Here is a 20,308-nt window from a genome sequence, read left to right as displayed (position 1 = left end):
TTTACATTCATATGTTGTCCGGCTAATGCCCTAGGGGAGTGCGCCATTTTCTACGCTGATTATCTTGATCTGGTTAAATTTTTGCCATTAAGGCGTGAGCGTCAATTAATTGGCCGCAGCACTTAGCCAAAATGAAGCAATTACAAAATGCCAAAACAACGTTCGGGGCGTTCCACTCAAGTGGTGAGCCGCAATTAGCGGCCGCAACAATAAGCCAGTTAGGCAGCCAGACGGGCCTACTCACCACCACGCCGTACAAGCCAAAAGCCGGGACAGCACAAATACAAATACATAAATAAATATACATGTATATGCAAGCGAGTGTGTGTGTGTTTGTCTGTATTTGTGTATAAACAAATATTAAAAATGCGACTACAACCTTGACATTGAGCGCTGACAAGTTGCGTAAAAGATGCGCAGCCAAGTGGAAAGTAAAATAAATATAGCAGGAGGAGGAGGAGCAGTGCTGAACGAAGGGCTACCCTGTAGGAGCTTATAGAACACTTTTTATATACAATTACATGAATTGCAAATATGTTATAAATAAGCCTACGAGCTTGACTTGACTTGAGCGAGGGCTACTTCTGCAAAGCATGTAAACAAAATAAGAGAAGAATGATAGGAAAAAAGTTACCCTGTAGGAGATGAAGGTGAAGATGAACGAGAAGAGAGATGAAGATAAAGAACGATAGAAAATGTTGAGTAACATACAGTTCAAAGTTTGTTTATAGTTTGTCAAGCTTGAAGATGATTTTTACAGGGTATTTGGAATGCATACAAACCAAATTGGCACTATGCTTTTGACTTTTATAAAAAATTAATTCAAAATCAATTACTTGCAGAAATCAATGTAAATTAATGAACTCTACTAAATTTACAGGGTATATAAAGAACACCCAAAATATAAAAGAATATATATTTATGGAATAATTGTTCCGCAACAAGCAAATACTAAATATAAATGATTAATATATAAAGATATATAGTATATATAGGGTATATAAACATGTTTTTGCCTCAACAGACCTCAGAATATCAATTATAGGGTATCTAAAGTACACAGAATCAAATAGTAAATGCATTAAAAGACTTGCAATGCCTATGGTATTGGTCTTACAGGGTATGTAGTATACACAGAACTCTATATTGAAAGTGCACTAGAAATAACAGAGAGTAAATCAATTTTGATATATCTTAAAAATAATTATAATTAAGATCGTCATTAATATGATATGTGGAATGCAATGAGATAAATAGGCGAAGAATTCTTAACAAAAATACCTTAGAAATGTAAGACGAGCTATGGAAACTGTTTAAAAAACGGGCTACATAAATATAGAAACAAGTAAAGCTAGCTTCTACGCTTATAAAGTATGAAGAAACAAATCGAACACAAAAATGTTTAATAATTAAATGATTTTATTAAGATGAGTCAATTCGGGTTTAATAACAGTAAATCGTGTTCTTAACTGCATTTTCAGCTTATCACACCAGTTAGCTAGCTTTACAGGGTATCTAAAATACAGCGAATCGGAAGCAGCCCACATAAATATCAAGCCCTCATATCACGGAACGTGTCTTTTGTACAAGACTCGCAGCTAGCCAAAATTGCAAAACGAAATTATGCAAAAATAAAACAGAAAATCAAGAAATTAACAAAAATAAAAACGAAAAAGGTAAACAAAACACGTTAAGAACGTTAGAAACAGTTAACGCAAAGTGGTCAAAATGACTCATTTAGCCATTTGAGAGCGGCTCGAACAAGTTTCGCGCACTGATCAGGGAAGACAAGATGAGCTCAGTGTGTAGAGCGATCGATGCTGTCAGTGTATAAATATATGTATATATAAAGATATATAATTGTATATATAATATTTGAGATCAGAATCCAAACAGTTGAAGCTTTCGTTTGACATAAAAAAAATATAAATATATGTACGTACATTTCTATTACTTATAAATCTATTATTTTTGTGATTTTCTTTACCTTTATCTTTCTTGCTCGTTCGCTGTTTGCCTTCTGTGTTGTGCTTTGCGCTGTCTCTCTTCTTCTTCTGCTTCTAATGGAAAATATAGCCGTGATTTTTCAACACTTTCACATTCACAATGAAAATCGAATGGATGCGAATGCACCATTTGATTATTTATAAACAAAATTGGTTTGTTTATTGTTTTGATTTATTTTATTTATTTTATATATATATTTTATTTTGTATTTCTTGAAACTTTTCATTAAGTTTGTACACAAACACACTGTATGAAATTTGATATTTAGGATTTAGATTGCTAGAAAGATAGAAGATTGAGATCTTGGAATTTGCCAGCATTTAGATGTGTATAATTTATATATACTTTATTGGCTGCATATTAAGTTTCACTTTAATTTGCAGCACACGTACTTTGCAACGAGCCATGCTGGAAAATTCATTTTCCACACACACACACACACGCACACACACACTTAAAGCTCGAGTCATAAGTCAAGACTTTCAATTAAGCGGCTTTAACACGACAAACTGCGTTGGTAATTGTGAAAAGATGCTTACGCCAGCCATCCAATGTATCTTTGTATCTATGCATGTGTGTGTGTGTGTGTATGCCTAGCCGTGTATCTTATGCTGTTATGTATCTGTGGGCATGTGAGCCGCGGTAAAAGTGTAAAAATTACAACAACTTGCGCTTTCACAATACACAAAAATAAAACGATTCATGATTTGCCACATGATTTTTCCTTGGTTTTTCTTCTACTCTTCTTTCCTCTTCTTCTTCTCTCTTTTTTCGCCTAGCATCTAGCGACAATTGAAGATGAATCTTTAGCATTAAGCAGCCAAGTTCCGGGTTGAATGAAACACAGATAAATTAGCTGATATACATACAGATATATATACATATATCGTATCGTGTCGTGTGTCTATATATATTCATTAATTTGTATTGCCGATCGATTTAAAATAAATTAAAGTACACGCACAGCTGCCCAAATACAATGCATATTGCGCAGCGTGTGTGTGTGTGTGTATGTGTGTGTGAAAGTACGCAACAACAACAAAATAAAAACAAATCAAAGTTGCCAGCCCATTTACAAATGGAAAATTGTCAACGCACATTGAACTTGACGACAAAAGAAATGCAACAAGCGAAGAGGGAGAGAGGGAGCGAGAGAGAGGGGAGCGCGGCAGCGAGTGGGCACACTAGCATGCCTCAATTTACAGTTAAGCGACGCAGACGCAGACGCAGAGATGCAAAACTCCGCGCAGCAGACTTTCGGCCAGAGGAATGCGAAATGCGAAATGCACTTGCTGCGCCAACTTTTTTTTCGCTAAATGAAAAAAAAAATGAAAAAAGTGAAGGGGCTACAGCTGCCGGGATCTGCGAGACCTGTGCCCAGTCTAGCCTCCGTCATGCCCGTCTCGGCCCCCTTCTTCCCCTCCACCGCTCTCTTCGCACTTTGTGTCTAAAGATATATGGAGAGAGATACATCGAATAGCCGGCTAGCATAGCGGTACTTTGAGTGGGCATGACGAGGAGCTAATGACTCGGCGCCTCACTCGACATTCGACAGACATATAGACAGACGGACAGACAGACACACGACTTAACAGGAAGTTGGCAATTTTGGTTAGCCAGAGCTGAAGAAACTAATGTTGATTGGGGCTGCTGTATGTCTATAAAGGCGTATATGAAAATATATCTATGGCTGGTTTGGCTGCGTGGAGCGTGTGTGCGCCAAGGGGCGGGGCCAAGTGATCATGCCACAGAGTTTTCAAATATCTGTTAAATAACTGCAAAATATTTTTCATACATATATTTAACAGCTATGAAATGCCTATTTATTTCATTTGATTGATTGATGGCATATAATGTCAATATTTATATTTTATTTATTGATAATTTAAAATAGATATTATGAAACAGATTTTAACGATTTTTTATCAATTTTTTAAAGATTTTAATATATACATATATATTAATATGTATATATAGAATTTGTATAAAATATATAATAAAATAATACTTCATATTTAATTAATAGTTTTTGATTACATGTTTCTATTGCATTTACTATTTGTTTCTTAATTGTTTGAACTACTTTAATGTGAAATATACAAATTTTTAAAACATATCAATACTAAACATAAAAAAAATATTTGTTTTATGATAAAAATAAATGTTGATAATTCAATTACTTTATTGAAAATATGCTAATTTTTTACCAATATATATTTATATAAAATTTATTATTAATTTTTCGTTTGTTTGATTTTTATTATTATTTATTATTTATTTTATATTTATTATTAAATTTTTTGTTTATTTTCCTTTTGCTTTAATTTTTTTAAATTGTTTTATGAATATTATTATTATTTTTTATTATTTTATTTTTAAATTTTATTACTATTGATCTTTGACTTGGTTTGAGGTATGATTAATTTATCTGCCTATCCAGATCTTATTATTGTTCTCTGTTATTTAAACAAGTACATTATGAAGAAATATTTGTTTTTCTTTTAATTAAATCAGCCATTTCATTCTACTAATTTATAATGCATTATGATTTGAATATTTGATTATGAACTTAAACCTCTCAGAACCGCTTCATTGCTAAAATATTATTTTATATCTGAATTAATGCTAAGTTTATATTATGCATAGCAAATTCCAATAATTCCGCTATCTATATGTATTTGCGCTTCAGTCTCTTTCAAACATTCAATCGAAATTCCAAAACTCCAATTTAAGCACATTATTTATGCCAATTAAATAAACCGTTATCACTTTGCTTACATATATGCTAAATATGTATATTATCAATTATTCCGCTTGTTTTTGAGTTTTGCTCATTTTTCACTTGGTTTAATTTGATAATTAGCCGCAAAGTACGCAGCAACCGTCGTCGTCGAAACTCTTCGAAATAAACTAATATGAACAAGAACGCAGAGACGGCAATCGAGGCCGATGAATAAAAACGCGCGCGTTACGAACGCGCTACGTACCAAACTCAGACTGTGAGGCAAAACAACGGGCGGCTAAAGCGAGCGGCCAAGCAAGCGCGCTGGCAGCAAGCTACAAAAACAAAAACAAAAGAAAAAAAACCTGACTCAGTGCGAAAGCGGCGCAGCGCAGCTGCTGCTTAAGCGGCTTAGAAAAAAGGCCAAAAGCGCAGAGCGACACACAGCAAATCTGAGAGAGAGAGCGAAAGCAAGAGAGTAGCTTTAGCGCTCAGCTGTTGCAAGCTGACCAACTAGGGTAAAAAATATACAGGGTGTTTTTTTTTTTTTGACAATAGGTGATCCACAGACAACACATGCATAAATATATTTTCAATACATTTAAACAACTTTACATTAAAACAGAAACTCCATTAAACGAACATTTCATTAACAGTTAGCTCACTGTTGCCTTTATAAACGAACATTTCATTTACAGTTAGCTCACCGTTGCCTTTGCTTTGCATTCGCTTATACATTTACAATTTGACCATTTAAACTATATTAAAACAATTCCTTATTATTTTATAGCTTTTTCACACTGCACTAAAACCAAATAAACTAATAATATCTACCCTCGCGAACACGAAAAGTTTATTGAATGCCCATATTTCATAATACGTTTTATAAATAATTTTAACTGTTGCTCGCGCGCGAAAACTGAGAGAACTGAGTAGGCTAGCTATCGATATATGAAAATAACTTCAATTGCTTCAATACAATAGCTAAATATCGCTAACAAATTGAAAACTACAATGTCATCGATATTTATTCCGATAGTGGTGCAGCTGTTCGCAGCAATATTTACAAAATTTAGTGTAGCATGCGAAATGGAAGCTGGAGATTGCATCTTCTGTAATATTGTAAATGGCAGAACTGACACAGTTTTGGAAATGGAATCGGATGATTTTGCCATATTCAAAGACATAAAACCAGCTGCGCAACACCATTACCTAATTGTGCCAAAGGAACATTACGATAGTCTGAAAACGCTCAACAAATCGCACATAAAAATGGGTAAATAAAACGTAGTATTAAATTATACGCTATATTTATGTATATTTTATATCTCTAGTGAGCCTCATGGAGGAAGAGATGAAAAACTTCTTCGTATCAAAGGGCATTAGCACAGCGGACGCACTCTACGGCTTCCATTTTCCGCCTTTCATCTCCGTGAAGCATTTGCATATGCACGGAATAGCTCCACGTTCCCAAATGCCATTTGTCTCTCGGATGATGTTTAGACCTTCGACCGCTTGGTTCAAAACCGTACGTAATAAGCTTATTTATATAATCTGATATTTCTTTAACTATCTTATCTCTGTTAATTTAGGCCCAGGACGCTCTAGCTTATTTGCGGACAAAAGCAGTGTAATTTTCCACTTGCACTCGACGTGCCCAAATAATTTTCTTTTAAAGAAATATATTTTGTATATATATATACTTTATTTTCGGTTTTATGATATGCACTTAAACTAATTCTTAGATAAGCTAAACACATGTGTATGAACAAATAGCCAACACCTTAATGCGAGGGTAGTTCGAAAAATATATAGTTTTCACATAACGCTAAAGGAAGACAAAAGACATATATAATATAATATAATTGTTTAAATAAATAGATATATTTTTGTTAGTTCACACACTTTTTAGACAACCTTCGGACACATACAATAAATAATTAGGCTAAAAATAAAATGTATAAATTATTGTTGATTAAACTACTTAGCGTATTTAACAATTGTGTTTTTAGGCTTTCATTATTTTTGGATTTTTCTTTTCAGATTTTGTAAATCTTTGAATACATTTTTGTAATAGTTAAAATTTGTAATTTAAATTATCTGTATATGAATCAGTCAAATGTTGGAAATTTCTTTGAGAATCAGAATTCTGTTCTTTTTGGGATATTTGCATGTTGCAGAAATATTTCAAATATTAAATGATTAAAGTCGATGCTTCGAATATCGTACTCTGCATATTTTATGGAATAATAACTTTTAGCTCTATTAAAGCAAAGGTTAATAGAGTTCACACACTTAGAAAATATTAAAAATGTTTGTGAATATTTTAATACTTAAGATCCTAAGCTAGACATTTTGTGAAATACACTCAGCTTTTACACATATAACAAATAGCTTGGATTTCTAACCTAGGAAATTTGCTTAAACATATTTAAAATTTGTCAAATAATTTCATTTACCTTAAACTTCTTATTATAATTTGGTAAAATTTGCTCATATTTTAGCGAATTTTTGGAATGATAAAATTTAGAAGATAATATTAATTGGCTAATTACTAAACATATTGTAGAAAATTTTACAAAAATAATTTTCTTTAAATATATTCTTAAAAATATTGTTATACATTATTTAAATTTTTCCAATATCTTAGGTTTTTGGAATATGTAAGCTATAGCCTAGTCATTCCTAAAAGTTTTTGTCAGAGTTTTGATAGAACTTTACTTCGCACATTTAATATATATTTAAAGTTGTTTAAAATAATTAAAGGTAATTAATGATTTTTTTATGTTGAGTTTCTTCAGCTTCGATTAGAAGTTTTATGTAATGCAAATTCTCAGCTGAATCATAAAAATTGGTTTTGACATTTATGGCGATTTTAAGAACTTTTACAAATTAGTTATAATTGATTTTTAAAGATACAATTCCATACAATTTTTTGTTGTAGTCCTCTATGCTTGAAGATATTTCAGGTTTGTTGAATTATTTGGGAATATTTTAGATTTTTCTTATAATTGTTTTATATGTTCACATTCAAATCTTTGTTTTCTCTTACTTTATATGTTATTTGCCAGCTTGGACATTTCAGATTTCTTAAATTTGTTTTTGAAACATTCAAGATTTTGCAAATCTTCTGTATAAGTTCACATTTCGACCATTTTTCTTTGATAATTCCCAAGGGTTTTCCATAAATGAATTTTCAGATAGTTCAAATATTTTTGCGCTTCAAATTCAACAGAGATTCAAGCCCATACCCTTCAGGAAGTTCGGATCATCTGTGTGTCTGTTCATGTGTCGCTTGAGATAGGAGCTCTTGGGGAATGGCATCAGGCAGATGACACACTTGAAGGGCCGCTCGTCAGTTAGATGCACCCGGCGATGCCTTTGCAGAGCACCCGGCTGGACATATGATGCCTGGCACAGATTGCACTTGTACGGACGCTTTCCGGAATGGATTCGCTTGTGCACTGTTAGATTGCCAGCATTGGCAAAGGTCTTGGGGCACTCCAGGCACTTGAAGGGCCGTTCGCCTGTGTGTGTGCGAATGTGTTCATTGAGCCGGCCGCGCTGGGTGAAGGCTTTCACGCAATGCGGACACTTGTAGGGCCGCTCACCAGTATGAGCGCGGATGTGGTCCGCCAGATTGCCGGGATTGACGAATTCCTTGGGACACATCTGGCACTTGTGCTCGCGCTTGCGGGCATGAAAACGCTCGTGCAGTATGAGTTTCTTTTTGCTTAGGAATTCCTTGCCACAGGTGGAGCAGCGATTCGCCACATTCTTGCTGGGTAATGATTCGTCCAGGGTAAAGTTTTCGCTATTTGTTTCACAGATCACATCACACTCGATTTTAAACTGACACGCCGAATAAATGTCCGAGTTCCAGGTGTCCTCGACTTTGGTCTGCGCATCTGTGTACACACATTTGTCCATTTCATCAGTCAAATCCTCTCCGATTTGCTGCTCTTCAATTTTCACTGAGATCATATCCTCAGCCCATTCGGCCAGCTGCATATTGTTTGCCTCGAGCATTTGCCAGAAATACTGTTGACTCTCCTCGCACTTACGCTTGAATTCGTAGAAATGGCGTGCATCCGCAATGCAAGATTCGCACATTTGTTGAGGTAGTGCATCATCTTTGTTTACCTCACAGCTGGTGCAGTCGGCCAGCATTTCGGCCAGGCTGGGTTCGTTCTCCAGCACTGCATGTTCGTCAAAAATGTCCACTAATTTGTTTGCGTTATCTCTGCAAACGCGGCAGCACTTTTCCATTGCTTCAATTTATGCTCTGCAAATATTGTATACAAATAAAATTGTTTGAAAGACAAATCAATCCTTTCAACTGGCAGTATTTTTGTATATTTTAGCACTGTGTTACTTTGGTCACACAGATATATTCCACACGAATATACTGCAAAATTCTTTAACATAATTAAGCGCCAAGATAACAGAAGCTGTCTGCTCTTACATTAATTTGAAAATAATGAAAGAAACTGTATTTTATTTATTACTATGTATATTCAATTTTAAATACTATATTAAATATGCAAACTTGTTGTCGATGATTTGCACACACTATTTATCGGTATTGAAAAACATCGCCGAGAGGAAAAAAACAGCATCGTTTGGTATCGATATTATATCAACAATCCAAGAGTCGACTTCAGCTGTGTGCGCTGTTCTCTGCTCGCTGCTTCGTTTTTCGTATGTTTGTGCCCGCTACCCATGCATGTGTGCTTGTGCGTATGCGAGTGTGTGTGTGGTTGTGCGTGTGTACGCTGTGGCATTTGTGTGTGTGTGTGCGTGTGTGCAAAATCAGTGTCTTTGAAAAAAGCAGAAAACTGATCAAAGGGCCACAAAACGACAAAGTTCCTATTTTACACAATTCGTGCCCCGTGTTCAGCTTAAAAGTGGCCAAAATTCGACGAAAACAGCGCAAGTGTGATAAAAGCACAGTGCCACAGCCGTCTGCAAAACGAACGAAAACAAAAGAGAACAGTGTTGATAGTACAACAAGCATTTTAAGCAGTGGCAGCGGCAGCGGTAGCAGCAGCGGCGCCGGCAGTCGAGCCAGCAGTGGTGGCAATAACAACACCAGCAGCAACAACAACAACAGCAAGCGCGCATACGCGTCTTTGGGCCGGGGAGCGGCCGACGTTGTACCTGAAGTTCGTTTACTCCCAACAACAGCAACAGCTCCAGCAACACTTACTCGAGCAGCAGCGGCGGCGGCAGCGGCAGCGGCCGCAGCAGCGACAACAACAGCAACAAACACAGAGGCGGCTGCCGGCCGGTGTCCGGCTGAGGAAACTGTTGTTGTTAGCGGTGGGCGGGTCGGTGGGGGCGTGGAAGGCGCACAGCTAACAAAGGGTCCGCTGAATGCGACGAATTTGTCGCTGCCCGTTTGCTTGCGCACCGTGCAAAAGCTTGCCGCTGAGCTCGACGCCAAAGCCGACGTCAACGTCAACGTCAGCGATAGCAGCGACGTCGACGGCGACAGCGACGCTAACGTTAACGACATGTCGGAAACGGGCTGCCGGCACTATCAGAGCTACGTAAAGGAGCACAGCTACGATACCTTTCGTGTTATCGATGCCTACTTCGCTGCCTGCGTCAACAAGGATGCGCGTGAGAAAAAGGTGAGCAGCAGCAGCACGCAGTAGCAGAACCAACCCTCCCTAACCCCTTCTCTATAGGCCATACACTGCTATTGCTTCGAGTGCGGCAGCTATGGCATCCAGCTGTACGCCTGCCTGCATTGCATCTACTTTGGCTGTCGCGGTGCTCACATCACCAGCCATCTGAGGGCCAAGAAACACAATATCGCATTGGAGCTGTCGCATGGCACGCTCTACTGTTATGCGTGTCGTGACTTCATATATGATGCACGCAGTCGTGAGTATGCGATAATTAATCGCAAGCTAGAAGCAAAGGATCTGCAAAAGAGCCTCGGCTGGATACCATGGATACCGACGCCCAAGGAGACGAACCTGCTGCTAGCCAATGCACGGCGGCGTCTGGTGCGACCCAATCAGACAATCGGGCTGCGAGGGTTGCTCAATCTGGGCGCTACCTGCTTCATGAACTGCATTGTCCAGGTGAGTTGGTTTAAGAAAATATCGTATTGGAAATGGAATTTCAATTTATCGTATTAAGTACATATATATTTAAAGTGTCATCCCTTATATTTGCAAATAAGTTTCTATATTTCGAATCTTGCATAGCTGTATATTCAAAAAATCGAATTTTTCGATAACAAATATTCAATTTAAAATAAAACAAGTTTTTGCTTTTTATTGTAGTTGCTTTAAATAAAGATAATGTTGAGTTTATTAATAAAAATTAAATTATTTAAATTTATATTAGATATAATATTGATAGATATAATAATGATATCCAATTGTGCAGATTTATCGATTATAATATGATATATATGTATGTGTATATACTATATTAATTATCATATATGTATGTATGTATATAACTGGGATATTCAATTCCTATTTGCTTCTGGCCTTATAAACTTTCGGTGACTGTAAGGGTATTTAAAATTCATCGTGTTTACTTAATAATTTTGTATATATGTAATTTTAATCTTATCTGAACGCTTCCTCTTAGGCTCTGGTACACACGCCGCTGCTGAGCGACTATTTCATGTCGGATCGCCACGACTGTGGCAAGTCCTCACACAAGTGTTTGGTATGCGAGGTGTCGCGTCTCTTCCAGGTAAGCGCATGCGCCTTAGCCAATTTGTACAATGATTGAACTTCGGGTTTGCTTCTGCAGGAGTTCTATTCCGGCTCACGTACTCCATTGTCGCTGCATCGCTTGCTGCATTTAATTTGGAATCATGCGAAACATCTGGCCGGCTATGAGCAGCAGGATGCGCATGAGTTCTTCATCGCCACGCTGGATGTGCTGCATCGGCATTGTGTGAAGGCCAAGTCGGAGCACGAGAGCAAGAGCAACAGCTCGAGCGCCACGGGTGGCAATTCCAGCTCCAGTGCCAACGCAACGGCCACGCATAGCTATGGCCAGTGCAACTGCATCATCGATCAAATCTTTACGGGCATGCTGCAGAGCGACGTCGTGTGCCAGGCATGCAAAGGCGTTTCCACCACATTCGATCCCTTCTGGGACATCTCACTGGATCTCGGCGAGACGACATCGCATGGCGGCGTCACACCGAAAACACTGATCGATTGCCTGGAGCGCTATACGCGAGCCGAGCATCTCGGCTCGGCGGCCAAAATCAAATGCTCCACCTGCAAATCGTATCAGGAGTCCACCAAACAGTTCAGCCTGCGCACTCTGCCCAGCGTCGTGTCGTTCCACCTGAAGCGCTTCGAGCATTCGGCGTTGATCGATCGCAAAATCTCATCGTTTATTCAGTTTCCCGTTGAGTTCGATATGACGCCCTTCATGTCCGAGAAGAACAATGCCTATGGGGACTTTCGGTTCTCCCTGTACGCCGTTGTCAATCACGTGGGCACCATCGATACCGGGCACTATACGGCCTATGTGCGACATCAGAAGGATACGTGGGTCAAGTGCGATGATCATGTGATAACAATGGCATCGCTCAAGCAGGTGCTCGACAGCGAGGGGTGAGTTGGCAATGATTACGTAATTTGTAATATTAATATACTCTCTTTTTCAGTTATTTATTATTCTACCATAAGAATGTCTTGGAGTACGAGTGAGCGGCAGGGACAAGGATACAAACTCAGCGCATCCATAGAGACTGTTTATCTCGCTCTCACAAATCACTCAGCCACCCACACTCACTCATACCCACACACTCACAGAGAGTGGCACTCTTGGTGCCAGTGCATGTAGCATACACACACACACACATCCAACTACGATTACTACTACAACTACAAATATACAAAATGCAGACAAGAACGCGGCAGCGCTTACAACAACAACAACAAATCTTAATCTTAATTAATGCAAACAAAAAAAAAAAAAAACACAAACATATTGTTCTAAGTATTTCCAGCACATAATGCTAAAAACTAAACGAATGCTAAACTACAAATAATTGCTTATGTATGTAAAACAAAGAAACAAAAAATTTATGCATAGCAACCAAAATGCGACGCAAGAAAGAAACAAAACGAAATATCACAATTTTTGCTCTTACTCAAGAAATTTCCAACAATTTAAACAAACAAAAGAAAATCAAAAAAATGAAACCTAACTGATATAATCTTTGCAGCTAAGAGCAGCTTCTTGTTTTGTTTTTAGAGCGGAATACTTTTCTTTATTTCATTTGTTGATTGCGTAGTGTTCAGGATTTTGAAAAAAAAATATAATCACAAAAAATTTGGTTTTAACACTTGGGCTCGTCCGGGAATTGAACCCGGGACCTCTCGCACCCGAAGCGAGAATCATACCCCTAGACCAACGAGCCGGTTGAAGGTGGTCCGCCATATTGTATATTTCAATTTGCTGCGTCCGCGCTGACTATTACAAAATTTGTATATATTGGGCAGCGCATGCAACACGTGTTAGAAAGAGACGACCATAGTATGCCACGGGGTTCGTGTCCATGCTAAAATAATTGCTGTTTTTAGCATAGACACAAACCTGTCTAGCATCATTTAGGTTATGATCCATGGAAACCTGAAATATATATTGAACGGTATATTGAGATTATGTACACAATTATGATTTTCATAAACATACATACATTATTTGTTGATTGTATTAGAAAATAACTATTAGCTAAAATGTAGGGTTACTCACTTTGAAAGTAGGTGAAGTTAGAGGTTAGAAATCTTATTGATTTATTTGATCAAATTTGAATATCATTATTTAATTTAATTAATTATTTATTTAATTTTTACAGGCTACTAAATTAAAAGTGCATTTATGTAGCTTATTTATAAATTAATAATAGCACATGGCTTTGTAGGCTCTTCAATAAATATTATAAACAAGTGGAGGAATATCAACAATATTGCTATCGATCTCAGCTTATTTTACAGCACTGGCTGCCGACCAGGAATCCCAGCGTAGGCGATGATCGTGTTGATTCAAAAACTACTGTAAGCTCAGCGAGTAAACAACGGCAAAAGCAAGCGAAGAGCACTGCAGTATGGAAGTTCAAAGTAATAAAACGAAGAAATATTCTTACCTATCCGCATCGAAATTTCCTGTGCTCAAGAAGCCGGAAATGGCTGGCTGCGAGAACTGTATTTGCAATCGGAAGCGCGGCTCAATTTTTTGCACCAGTTGCAAAAAAACGTTCGTGGGTCGCATTGCTGAACGTTGTCAGATGCATCCAGAAGTAAGCAAAGATATTTGATATGCTTATATGTATATAAATTTAATGATCGCGCTTTTTCAGGTTGCATATCTTATGGATGCGCGCTATTGCGCTTTCTGTGGAGCTGCTGCTAAAGATTTGCAAATGGGGGATCCAATGTAAGACTCATGTCGTTGACGACAGACAGTATGCTGAAGACATACATACGTAATTAATAAGCACAATGAAATTCACAAATATATAAATAAATTTGATTTTTTATGTAAGCACAAGAGAAAATGGTTTCTTTTTCACATTTCGGTACGCGTGTGTATGTTTGGGCGTATACTCTTCTACATGTTTACCTGTGCATGTGTGCGTAGATCAGAGCTGCTTTTAGGTTTGGTTGGCATTTTACAACACCCTTAAACACCGTTACTTAAATATTTTTGCGCGATTGTGCTGTCAATTCTGCCGATTCCCTATTGGCATTTATAGCCGCAATACAATAAAAAAGCTATAATTGCGTGGTCTTCTAGCGGAATGAGTGGATCGGACAGCTGCTTTGGCTGTTGTTATCTAGCTTTTTTATGGCCAGACAAAGCTACCCAGCACTGACTGTTTAGTTGAATATTTTCGCGACGCAGTTGTGCACAATTAAATATTTGTTTGTTATATTTTGCGTACGCACTCGTTTTCTTTGAAAGGTAATTGATATTGAGCACTAATTGTATTTGATATATACGCAATATGTGCAGGAAACAATTGAATTTGTTTTTTAACGTCACTTTTTTCGAAAAGAAGTTTTTTTTTGTTTATTTTTTTTTTTTATAAGTGGAATTTTAGTCATGTACAACATGCATGTGTGACAACCATTTGTGACATTTATTTGTGGTCTACTTCAAGACTTTGTTTTGAAAGACATACAGAATTAGAATGTGAAGTGAAGGCTTTTTTTGCAGTTAATTGCTGAAACAGTAATAATTCTGCTCAAGATGAACTTCGAATTCGGAACTCCTGTTATTAGTGGAATGCGCATACACACATACATAAATATGTATGTATGTAAATGCATGTATAGGCAGGCATGTGTTGTATGTGTGCTTACATACAGCTCTGTTTATTTGTCGAATCTTCAAGATTTTTTTTTTCAAAGTCACACAATTTACATACATACATACATTTACATATTGTATGTGTTTATATGTGAAGTGTTTTTGTTTTTTTTTGTTTTGGTTACCAGTTAACTGCTGACAGAAGCAATAATTTCAGACAAGATGAACTGCGATTCAGGAAATCCTGACTACAATAACAACGATAGGAACTGGACCAACGCCAACAACGGGAACAATAAGAAGGAAAACAACAACACCAAGAACGTCAACGACATATATAACGCCAATAATACGCCGGTCGGCTATAAGAATTACAAAGGCATGCAGAAGGGAAATGAATCGGACAAGAAATTGAAATATGATCCGCCAGCCGATTACAAGTATGAGGTGCATTTGTGCATCTGCAATCGGCCCCAACAGGCATTCGAATGCGGACGTTGCCATCATTTTTTCCATGGACGCATTTACGAGCGCTGCAAGCAGCATCCATTGGTATGTTTACATTGACTTTTATTGACTTGAGCTGAGAGGCATAATTAATGGTCAAATATTGTAATCTCTGTGCGCAGGATTACTTTCTGATGGAGTTTCACCAGTGCCCATACTGTTGTGCACCCACCACAGAGGCGAAGGTATCCAAGTTGTCGTGGGCACAAATTCGCAAGATTGAAGATGCCAGTTTACCGAATGACGATGACGAATGGTAGCTGAGTTTGAGACTCGGTTCGATTAATTAGTATTATAGCAACAAGCAAAAAGAACGTACATATGATATGTATTCATGCTGGGACACGATCTTGTATTAACTGAGATTAACATTAAATATAACCTAGTTCTAGTGTACACTCAAATCTGTGCTATTAATCCATGTCTCATTCACATAATACGCCTGCGGCAGGCAGGACGACGCCGGTTGGGCTTAAACAACGCCAGACACCTGCACACACACACACTCAAACACTTCGAGTATGACATTTATGAAGTCCTCAATGTCGTCGACAGCTTGGCTCGCAGTAAGTTCCACATAAGCTGGCAGCAAGGAGCATGCGGGCGCGTAAGTAGCAGCAGCTTGACATGATTGCATGTTGCATGTTGCATGTGGCATATGGCATATGCCATATGGCAGATGTGGCAAAGAGCGCAGCTAAAGCAGTTGGCAGCCGTGACTTGGCATCAAGTAAGTGACGTGTTGTTGCTAACGCCTGCAACGCTTTAATCCTCTCTCTCTCTCTCTGTTGGCAGGTGATAGACACAGTAAGCACTCAGTTGGCAGGAAGAGCCTCAACTAACAAAGGCCTGCAACACTTTGCTTTAAACGGCTCTTGAGCACAGAGCTGGGGCAATTTGTTAGCAGTTTGCGCTTAACTTATTCGCTGTGCACCATTATCGCATTCAATAGTACCGTTCCCGGGGCGCCATCAGTCAAATTGCCAAACAAATTCATGTCGCCGATAACAATTCAATCACTTAAAAGTTCAAATCGTCTTACAATGCCTCCCCAGTGTCCAACTGGGCAACTGCAACCACAATCTAGCTGCTGTTGCTGCTGCTGCTGCTGCTGTCTGAAACATCTTGTCCCGGGGCTATGCTTAGCAGGGCATCTGCATCGGTTTGTTGGCAACTGAAGTTCGTACTTATCTCAACAGCTTGCTGCAAAGCCATTCAATGGATTCCCTTGATTTGGTCTCAACTCTCTGCAACTGAGGCCTTCAAGTGTCTGCCGTTGTCTGCTGCTGTTGCTGCTGGCCAAGTTTTAAAGCAATATTTTTCAACAGCAAACTTCCACTCAACAGGTCAGGTCAAGTCAAGCTTTTATTTTCTTTAGGTATATATAGTAAAAGACTATTTTGTTTAATCAGGAAGGCAGCATTGAAAGCAGGAAAGTTCCTTTCATATGCATTGTTTATATCTAAATTGGAATAATTATATTTAAATTTTCTATTTGGCTATCTCCTAGCTCGCTTCAGTGAGTTGATCTAAGTAACTTTATATGTTCTCCCATATGCATACTCCCCAGCTTCCATTTGATATCTCTATATATGTATTTACCACTAGAATAATACTCCCCCACAGCTAAATTGAGCTGCCAGGGCAGAGTTCGCTTTCATTGTTGCAGTTGCCGTGGATCCCCCACGCTTGGCTTGCCACCCCTTCAAACCGCGCTAACTGGCATTGGCTTCGTGTCTAATTTCCGTTGTCCTGTTTGGTCTGTCTGTTCTCTCTGATCTCTTGTCTCGCTTTTATTTTTTTTTTTTTCTGTAGCCTCGGGTTTCTGGCGAGTGAGCTGCACAATTGCATTCATGCTGATTTTATTTGCCGCAACACTCACAGCCGACAGCTTGGCTGTCTGCCTGCCTCTGTCTCTGTCCGTCTCACTGTCCGTCCGTCCGCCTGTCCGCCTGTCTGCCTGGCATCCCACCCAGTGTAAGTTTTCGGCGGCGGGCCAACAACTTAACCAAGTATTAGCACTATTTAAGAGCTGCAACGCGGGGCAGCAAATGCAGTTGAAAATTTTCCAATTAGTGCTGCTATTTGAGTTGCCAGCCACGCCTCTAGCACGCCCGCACGCCCTTACGCGCGAAGACCATTGCATTCAGCTTGCCGTAATCTTGGCAATTAGTTTCGCCGACTCGAGACTCGAGGAGTCGCCGCTGTTGCGCCTGATACTCGCTGCTGCAATTGTAAATTATGCAATTGCTTAAAATATTCATGAAAAGTTTCATGGCCAGTCAACAGTTGCCCCCAACGCATATAAAATCAGTTGAGCGCATCCTTAACGCGCCCAAGTGTGTGTGCGTGTGCGAGTGTTGTGTCCTCTGTTTGTTGTCGGGTGAAAAATGAACGTTGTTTCTCTCTTTAAGCATCGCGCTTGAGCGCCATTGTCAATGCGCCGCCTTTCATTGTGCTCGTCCTCTCTGGCACTTTGCGTCGCCCATTCCATTACTGAAGTGTGCACTTCCGCTAAATGGTATTTGGGGCAAGCACATAAGCTTACGATGGAGCAGCAGATAGCAGCCGATTCGACGCGACTTGGCCCCTCCCCACCTCGACCCTTGCCCCGTTCCAAATCTAGTGACGCTTGCAATTTTTATGGCAAACATGACAGCGAAAAAAGAAGGAGGAGAAGAAGCCAGACCGAAAGAGAGGGTGAGCATTGTTCCACTTTTGTAAGCATTGAGCTGTTTATTAGCATTACTCTTATCTTTCAGAGACATCTATATATCTATTCAGGCCAGGCAGAGCTTCTTGGACGGCCGCCGCTGTTCCTGCTCCATGCACTTTGTAATGGCTGTAATTGAATATTAAGCATGGTTAATCTAGCTACATGTATATACTTGTAGTTGCATTTAACCAACCCCATCTGGAGCCCAGGACCACGGGGCACACAGCGTGCTTTGCCAAAGGATCTGCTGCGCCGGCTGCATTCAAATTGTACCACAGCAGGGCTGTGCCACGCCTCGGCTGGACCAGAAGCCGCAGTTTTGGAAAAATGGTAGCGCCACCGACAGCAACGTCATTCGCCTGAATGGGTAAATAATAGAATATATTATAATTATTATTACGATTGTATAGTAATCCTGCTATCTCTCTGCTTACATAAAAGACAATTGTGGCTATGCGATCGGCACGCGCTTTGCAGCTTTTCGTGTCGGCGCCTTGGCCCAGGGCAAAGTTGAGCACGTGCAGCTTATTATGCTCCATCATACCGAAGCCCGTCATATCAGCAATTCTCTGATTTACGCTCAGCTCCACCCTCTTGGCGTTGGCTTCGGGAACTGACATATTTTGAATCGCTTTTATTTCACTATCGTACAACACATCGTGATAGAGCTGCACCAAGGGCTCCAGACTCAACTGCTCCAGCTTCAGTGGCGCCAGCTTCAAGTAAGCTGAGTTCTCGTAGACGTAGCGACAGCTTAAATGATCCGTCTTCCGCTCCGGCCAGAGTCCGCGACAAGCTCTCTCCACGGCTTTGGGCTGTGGCCTATACTTGGCCCGCAGACTGATGTAGATTTTCTCATCCACAGACAGATACTTATTGACCATGTGAGTGATTTTATCGCTGCTGCTCTCGCGAATAACGTTCTTCGATATTTTTTCAGCCAGTTCTTGCCAGCTGGGATCGATGCCATCCGTTGGCGGCGTATTTGTGTTATCCGCTATCAAAGATCAATTATATTTAGTATACATAATGATTACTCAACTGCTTGCTTACGCTCGTTGACAATCGCCTGAGCGTACATTCTGTTCAGTTTTTTGCGCTTCAAGCCTAGCACGCGACTGAACAGATTATCATACGGCTGTCTGTATAGTCGCACCGCTGTGCGATACCAATGCGAAGATCTGGCATATTCTGTATCATTGAAGAGTCTCTCCGCCAGGGCAATGCAATCAGGTGTTGTAAGAAACGAGCTGAATGGAAATCGAAAAAGAGAAACCGGCTGTCATTTCTATTCTTATAGTGGTATGCTCCATGTCATCCATCCATCACCCACTTGTATTGCGTGTCGAGCAGCAAGCCCTTGGCCATATGAGATGTCTCCAGATTGTAGACACTCTCAATGCGCAATAAGCCTTCAACAGCTGTCTGCAAGTCTTTCTCGCTTGGCACCAGCTCCAAATGCTTTTGCATCCTTTCCATTTTGGTTTGATTGCCAAGGTATGCCAGCCATTTGGGCCAGTCCTGTCGGAGCCTTCTCAGCAATGCAAATGCGTTAAGAGGATTTGCAACATACTCCTCCTGCTTTTTGGGGCCAGTCAGAGGAACATGCTCCAACATCGTCTGGTAGCTGGGAGTAAGTGAATTTTGTGACTACTTTCGAAAGTGACTTTTGCAGTTACGCTTGCACTCACAGCTTTATCATATTTAGCTTATCCTGCAAGTCCTTGCCAATGACCTCCAAGTTTTTTTTAAGTTTATTTTCCAGCTTCAGAAACTTAACCATGCTCCCATTGGATCCGCTGTACCGAAATATTTCGTTTTCTTTATGCATTTCTGCATTGCAAAAAACTAATTGTAATGCTAGAAAACATATGAAAAACCACGTCATTTTTAGCCCTAGAAACTATTCCAATTGGTATTCTATATGACGCTGGACTAGTGCTCACTCATGACTTATTTCAACTAACAGTAGTTTGTTTCTATGGTATATTTTGAAGTTTCATGCATTAGTCATAGCGTGACCAGAAAGTTTAATAGATTGAATAGAT

At 39.3% G+C, this 20,308-nt stretch overlaps 7 protein-coding genes and 1 non-coding gene across 10 annotated transcripts in view; 4 read left to right on the top strand and 4 right to left on the bottom strand.

Annotated features, from left to right (window-relative positions):
* The window catches only part of bbg (PDZ domain-containing protein big bang), a 268,523-nt gene extending 263,503 nt beyond the window's left edge, over positions 1 to 5,020 (bottom strand). For both annotated transcript variants that reach the window (XR_016196692.1, XM_089259489.1), the window contains exons 1-2: positions 4,786 to 5,020; positions 1,988 to 2,253 (exon numbers count right to left, since the gene is read on the bottom strand). The gene's annotated coding sequence lies outside the window, so the exon portion shown is untranslated. The remainder of the gene's footprint in view (positions 1 to 1,987; positions 2,254 to 4,785) is intronic.
* Positions 5,021 to 5,684: 664 nt separating this feature from the next.
* LOC108651837 (adenosine 5'-monophosphoramidase HINT3) lies at positions 5,685 to 6,686 on the top strand. Its single transcript, XM_018101741.3, has 3 exons — positions 5,685 to 6,005; positions 6,064 to 6,257; positions 6,322 to 6,686. Exons 1-3 carry the CDS (start codon positions 5,744 to 5,746, stop codon positions 6,361 to 6,363), a joined length of 498 nt encoding a protein of 165 aa, XP_017957230.2. The 5' UTR covers positions 5,685 to 5,743; the 3' UTR covers positions 6,364 to 6,686.
* LOC108651834 (uncharacterized) lies at positions 6,592 to 9,096 on the bottom strand. Its single transcript, XM_018101738.3, has one exon. It carries the CDS (start codon positions 8,996 to 8,998, stop codon positions 7,958 to 7,960), a length of 1,041 nt encoding a protein of 346 aa, XP_017957227.1. The 5' UTR covers positions 8,999 to 9,096; the 3' UTR covers positions 6,592 to 7,957.
* A 513-nt stretch (positions 9,097 to 9,609) lies between these two features.
* On the top strand, positions 9,610 to 12,708 carry not (ubiquitin carboxyl-terminal hydrolase nonstop). The gene is made up of 5 exons (XM_018101733.3): positions 9,610 to 10,365; positions 10,423 to 10,824; positions 11,345 to 11,452; positions 11,513 to 12,333; positions 12,387 to 12,708. The coding sequence occupies exons 1-5, from the start codon at positions 10,246 to 10,248 to the stop codon at positions 12,427 to 12,429; spliced, it is 1,494 nt and encodes a 497-aa protein (XP_017957222.3). The 5' UTR covers positions 9,610 to 10,245; the 3' UTR covers positions 12,430 to 12,708.
* A 365-nt stretch (positions 12,709 to 13,073) lies between these two features.
* TRNAP-CGG (transfer RNA proline (anticodon CGG)) lies at positions 13,074 to 13,145 on the bottom strand. Its single transcript has one exon. It is a non-coding gene; the product is annotated as a tRNA-Pro (tRNA).
* Positions 13,146 to 13,648: 503 nt separating this feature from the next.
* Positions 13,649 to 14,265, top strand: LOC108651841 (uncharacterized protein CG13380). The gene is made up of 2 exons (XM_018101744.3): positions 13,649 to 14,024; positions 14,085 to 14,265. Exons 1-2 carry the CDS (start codon positions 13,833 to 13,835, stop codon positions 14,163 to 14,165), a joined length of 273 nt encoding a protein of 90 aa, XP_017957233.1. The 5' UTR covers positions 13,649 to 13,832; the 3' UTR covers positions 14,166 to 14,265.
* A 231-nt stretch (positions 14,266 to 14,496) lies between these two features.
* Positions 14,497 to 15,965, top strand: LOC108651840 (uncharacterized protein CG13380). 2 transcript variants are annotated; one of them, XM_018101743.3, is made up of 3 exons: positions 14,497 to 14,689; positions 15,255 to 15,589; positions 15,667 to 15,965. In XM_018101743.3, the coding sequence occupies exons 2-3, from the start codon at positions 15,260 to 15,262 to the stop codon at positions 15,802 to 15,804; spliced, it is 468 nt and encodes a 155-aa protein (XP_017957232.2). In that variant the 5' UTR covers positions 14,497 to 14,689; positions 15,255 to 15,259; the 3' UTR covers positions 15,805 to 15,965. The 2 variants fall into 2 exon arrangements, with proteins under 2 accessions (XP_017957232.2, XP_089115251.1); XM_089259125.1 differs by having other exon boundaries at positions 14,541 to 14,689; positions 15,226 to 15,589.
* Positions 15,966 to 18,251: 2,286 nt separating this feature from the next.
* On the bottom strand, positions 18,252 to 20,213 carry LOC108651832 (prolyl 4-hydroxylase subunit alpha-1). The gene is made up of 6 exons (XM_018101734.3): positions 19,952 to 20,213; positions 19,594 to 19,887; positions 19,314 to 19,510; positions 18,695 to 19,257; positions 18,454 to 18,619; positions 18,252 to 18,386 (listed from the first exon to the last, which is right to left on the bottom strand). The coding sequence occupies exons 1-6, from the start codon at positions 20,146 to 20,148 to the stop codon at positions 18,325 to 18,327; spliced, it is 1,479 nt and encodes a 492-aa protein (XP_017957223.1). The 5' UTR covers positions 20,149 to 20,213; the 3' UTR covers positions 18,252 to 18,324.
* Positions 20,214 to 20,308: the final 95 nt, after the last annotated feature.

The sequence above is a fragment of the Drosophila navojoa genome, chromosome 4, assembly GCF_054131105.1.
Source record: "Drosophila navojoa isolate 15081-1374.11 chromosome 4, UAZ_NAV_1.0, whole genome shotgun sequence".
NCBI classification, from domain to species: Eukaryota; Metazoa; Arthropoda; class Insecta; order Diptera; family Drosophilidae; genus Drosophila; species Drosophila navojoa.
This window is presented reverse-complemented; position numbering and strand designations above follow the sequence as displayed.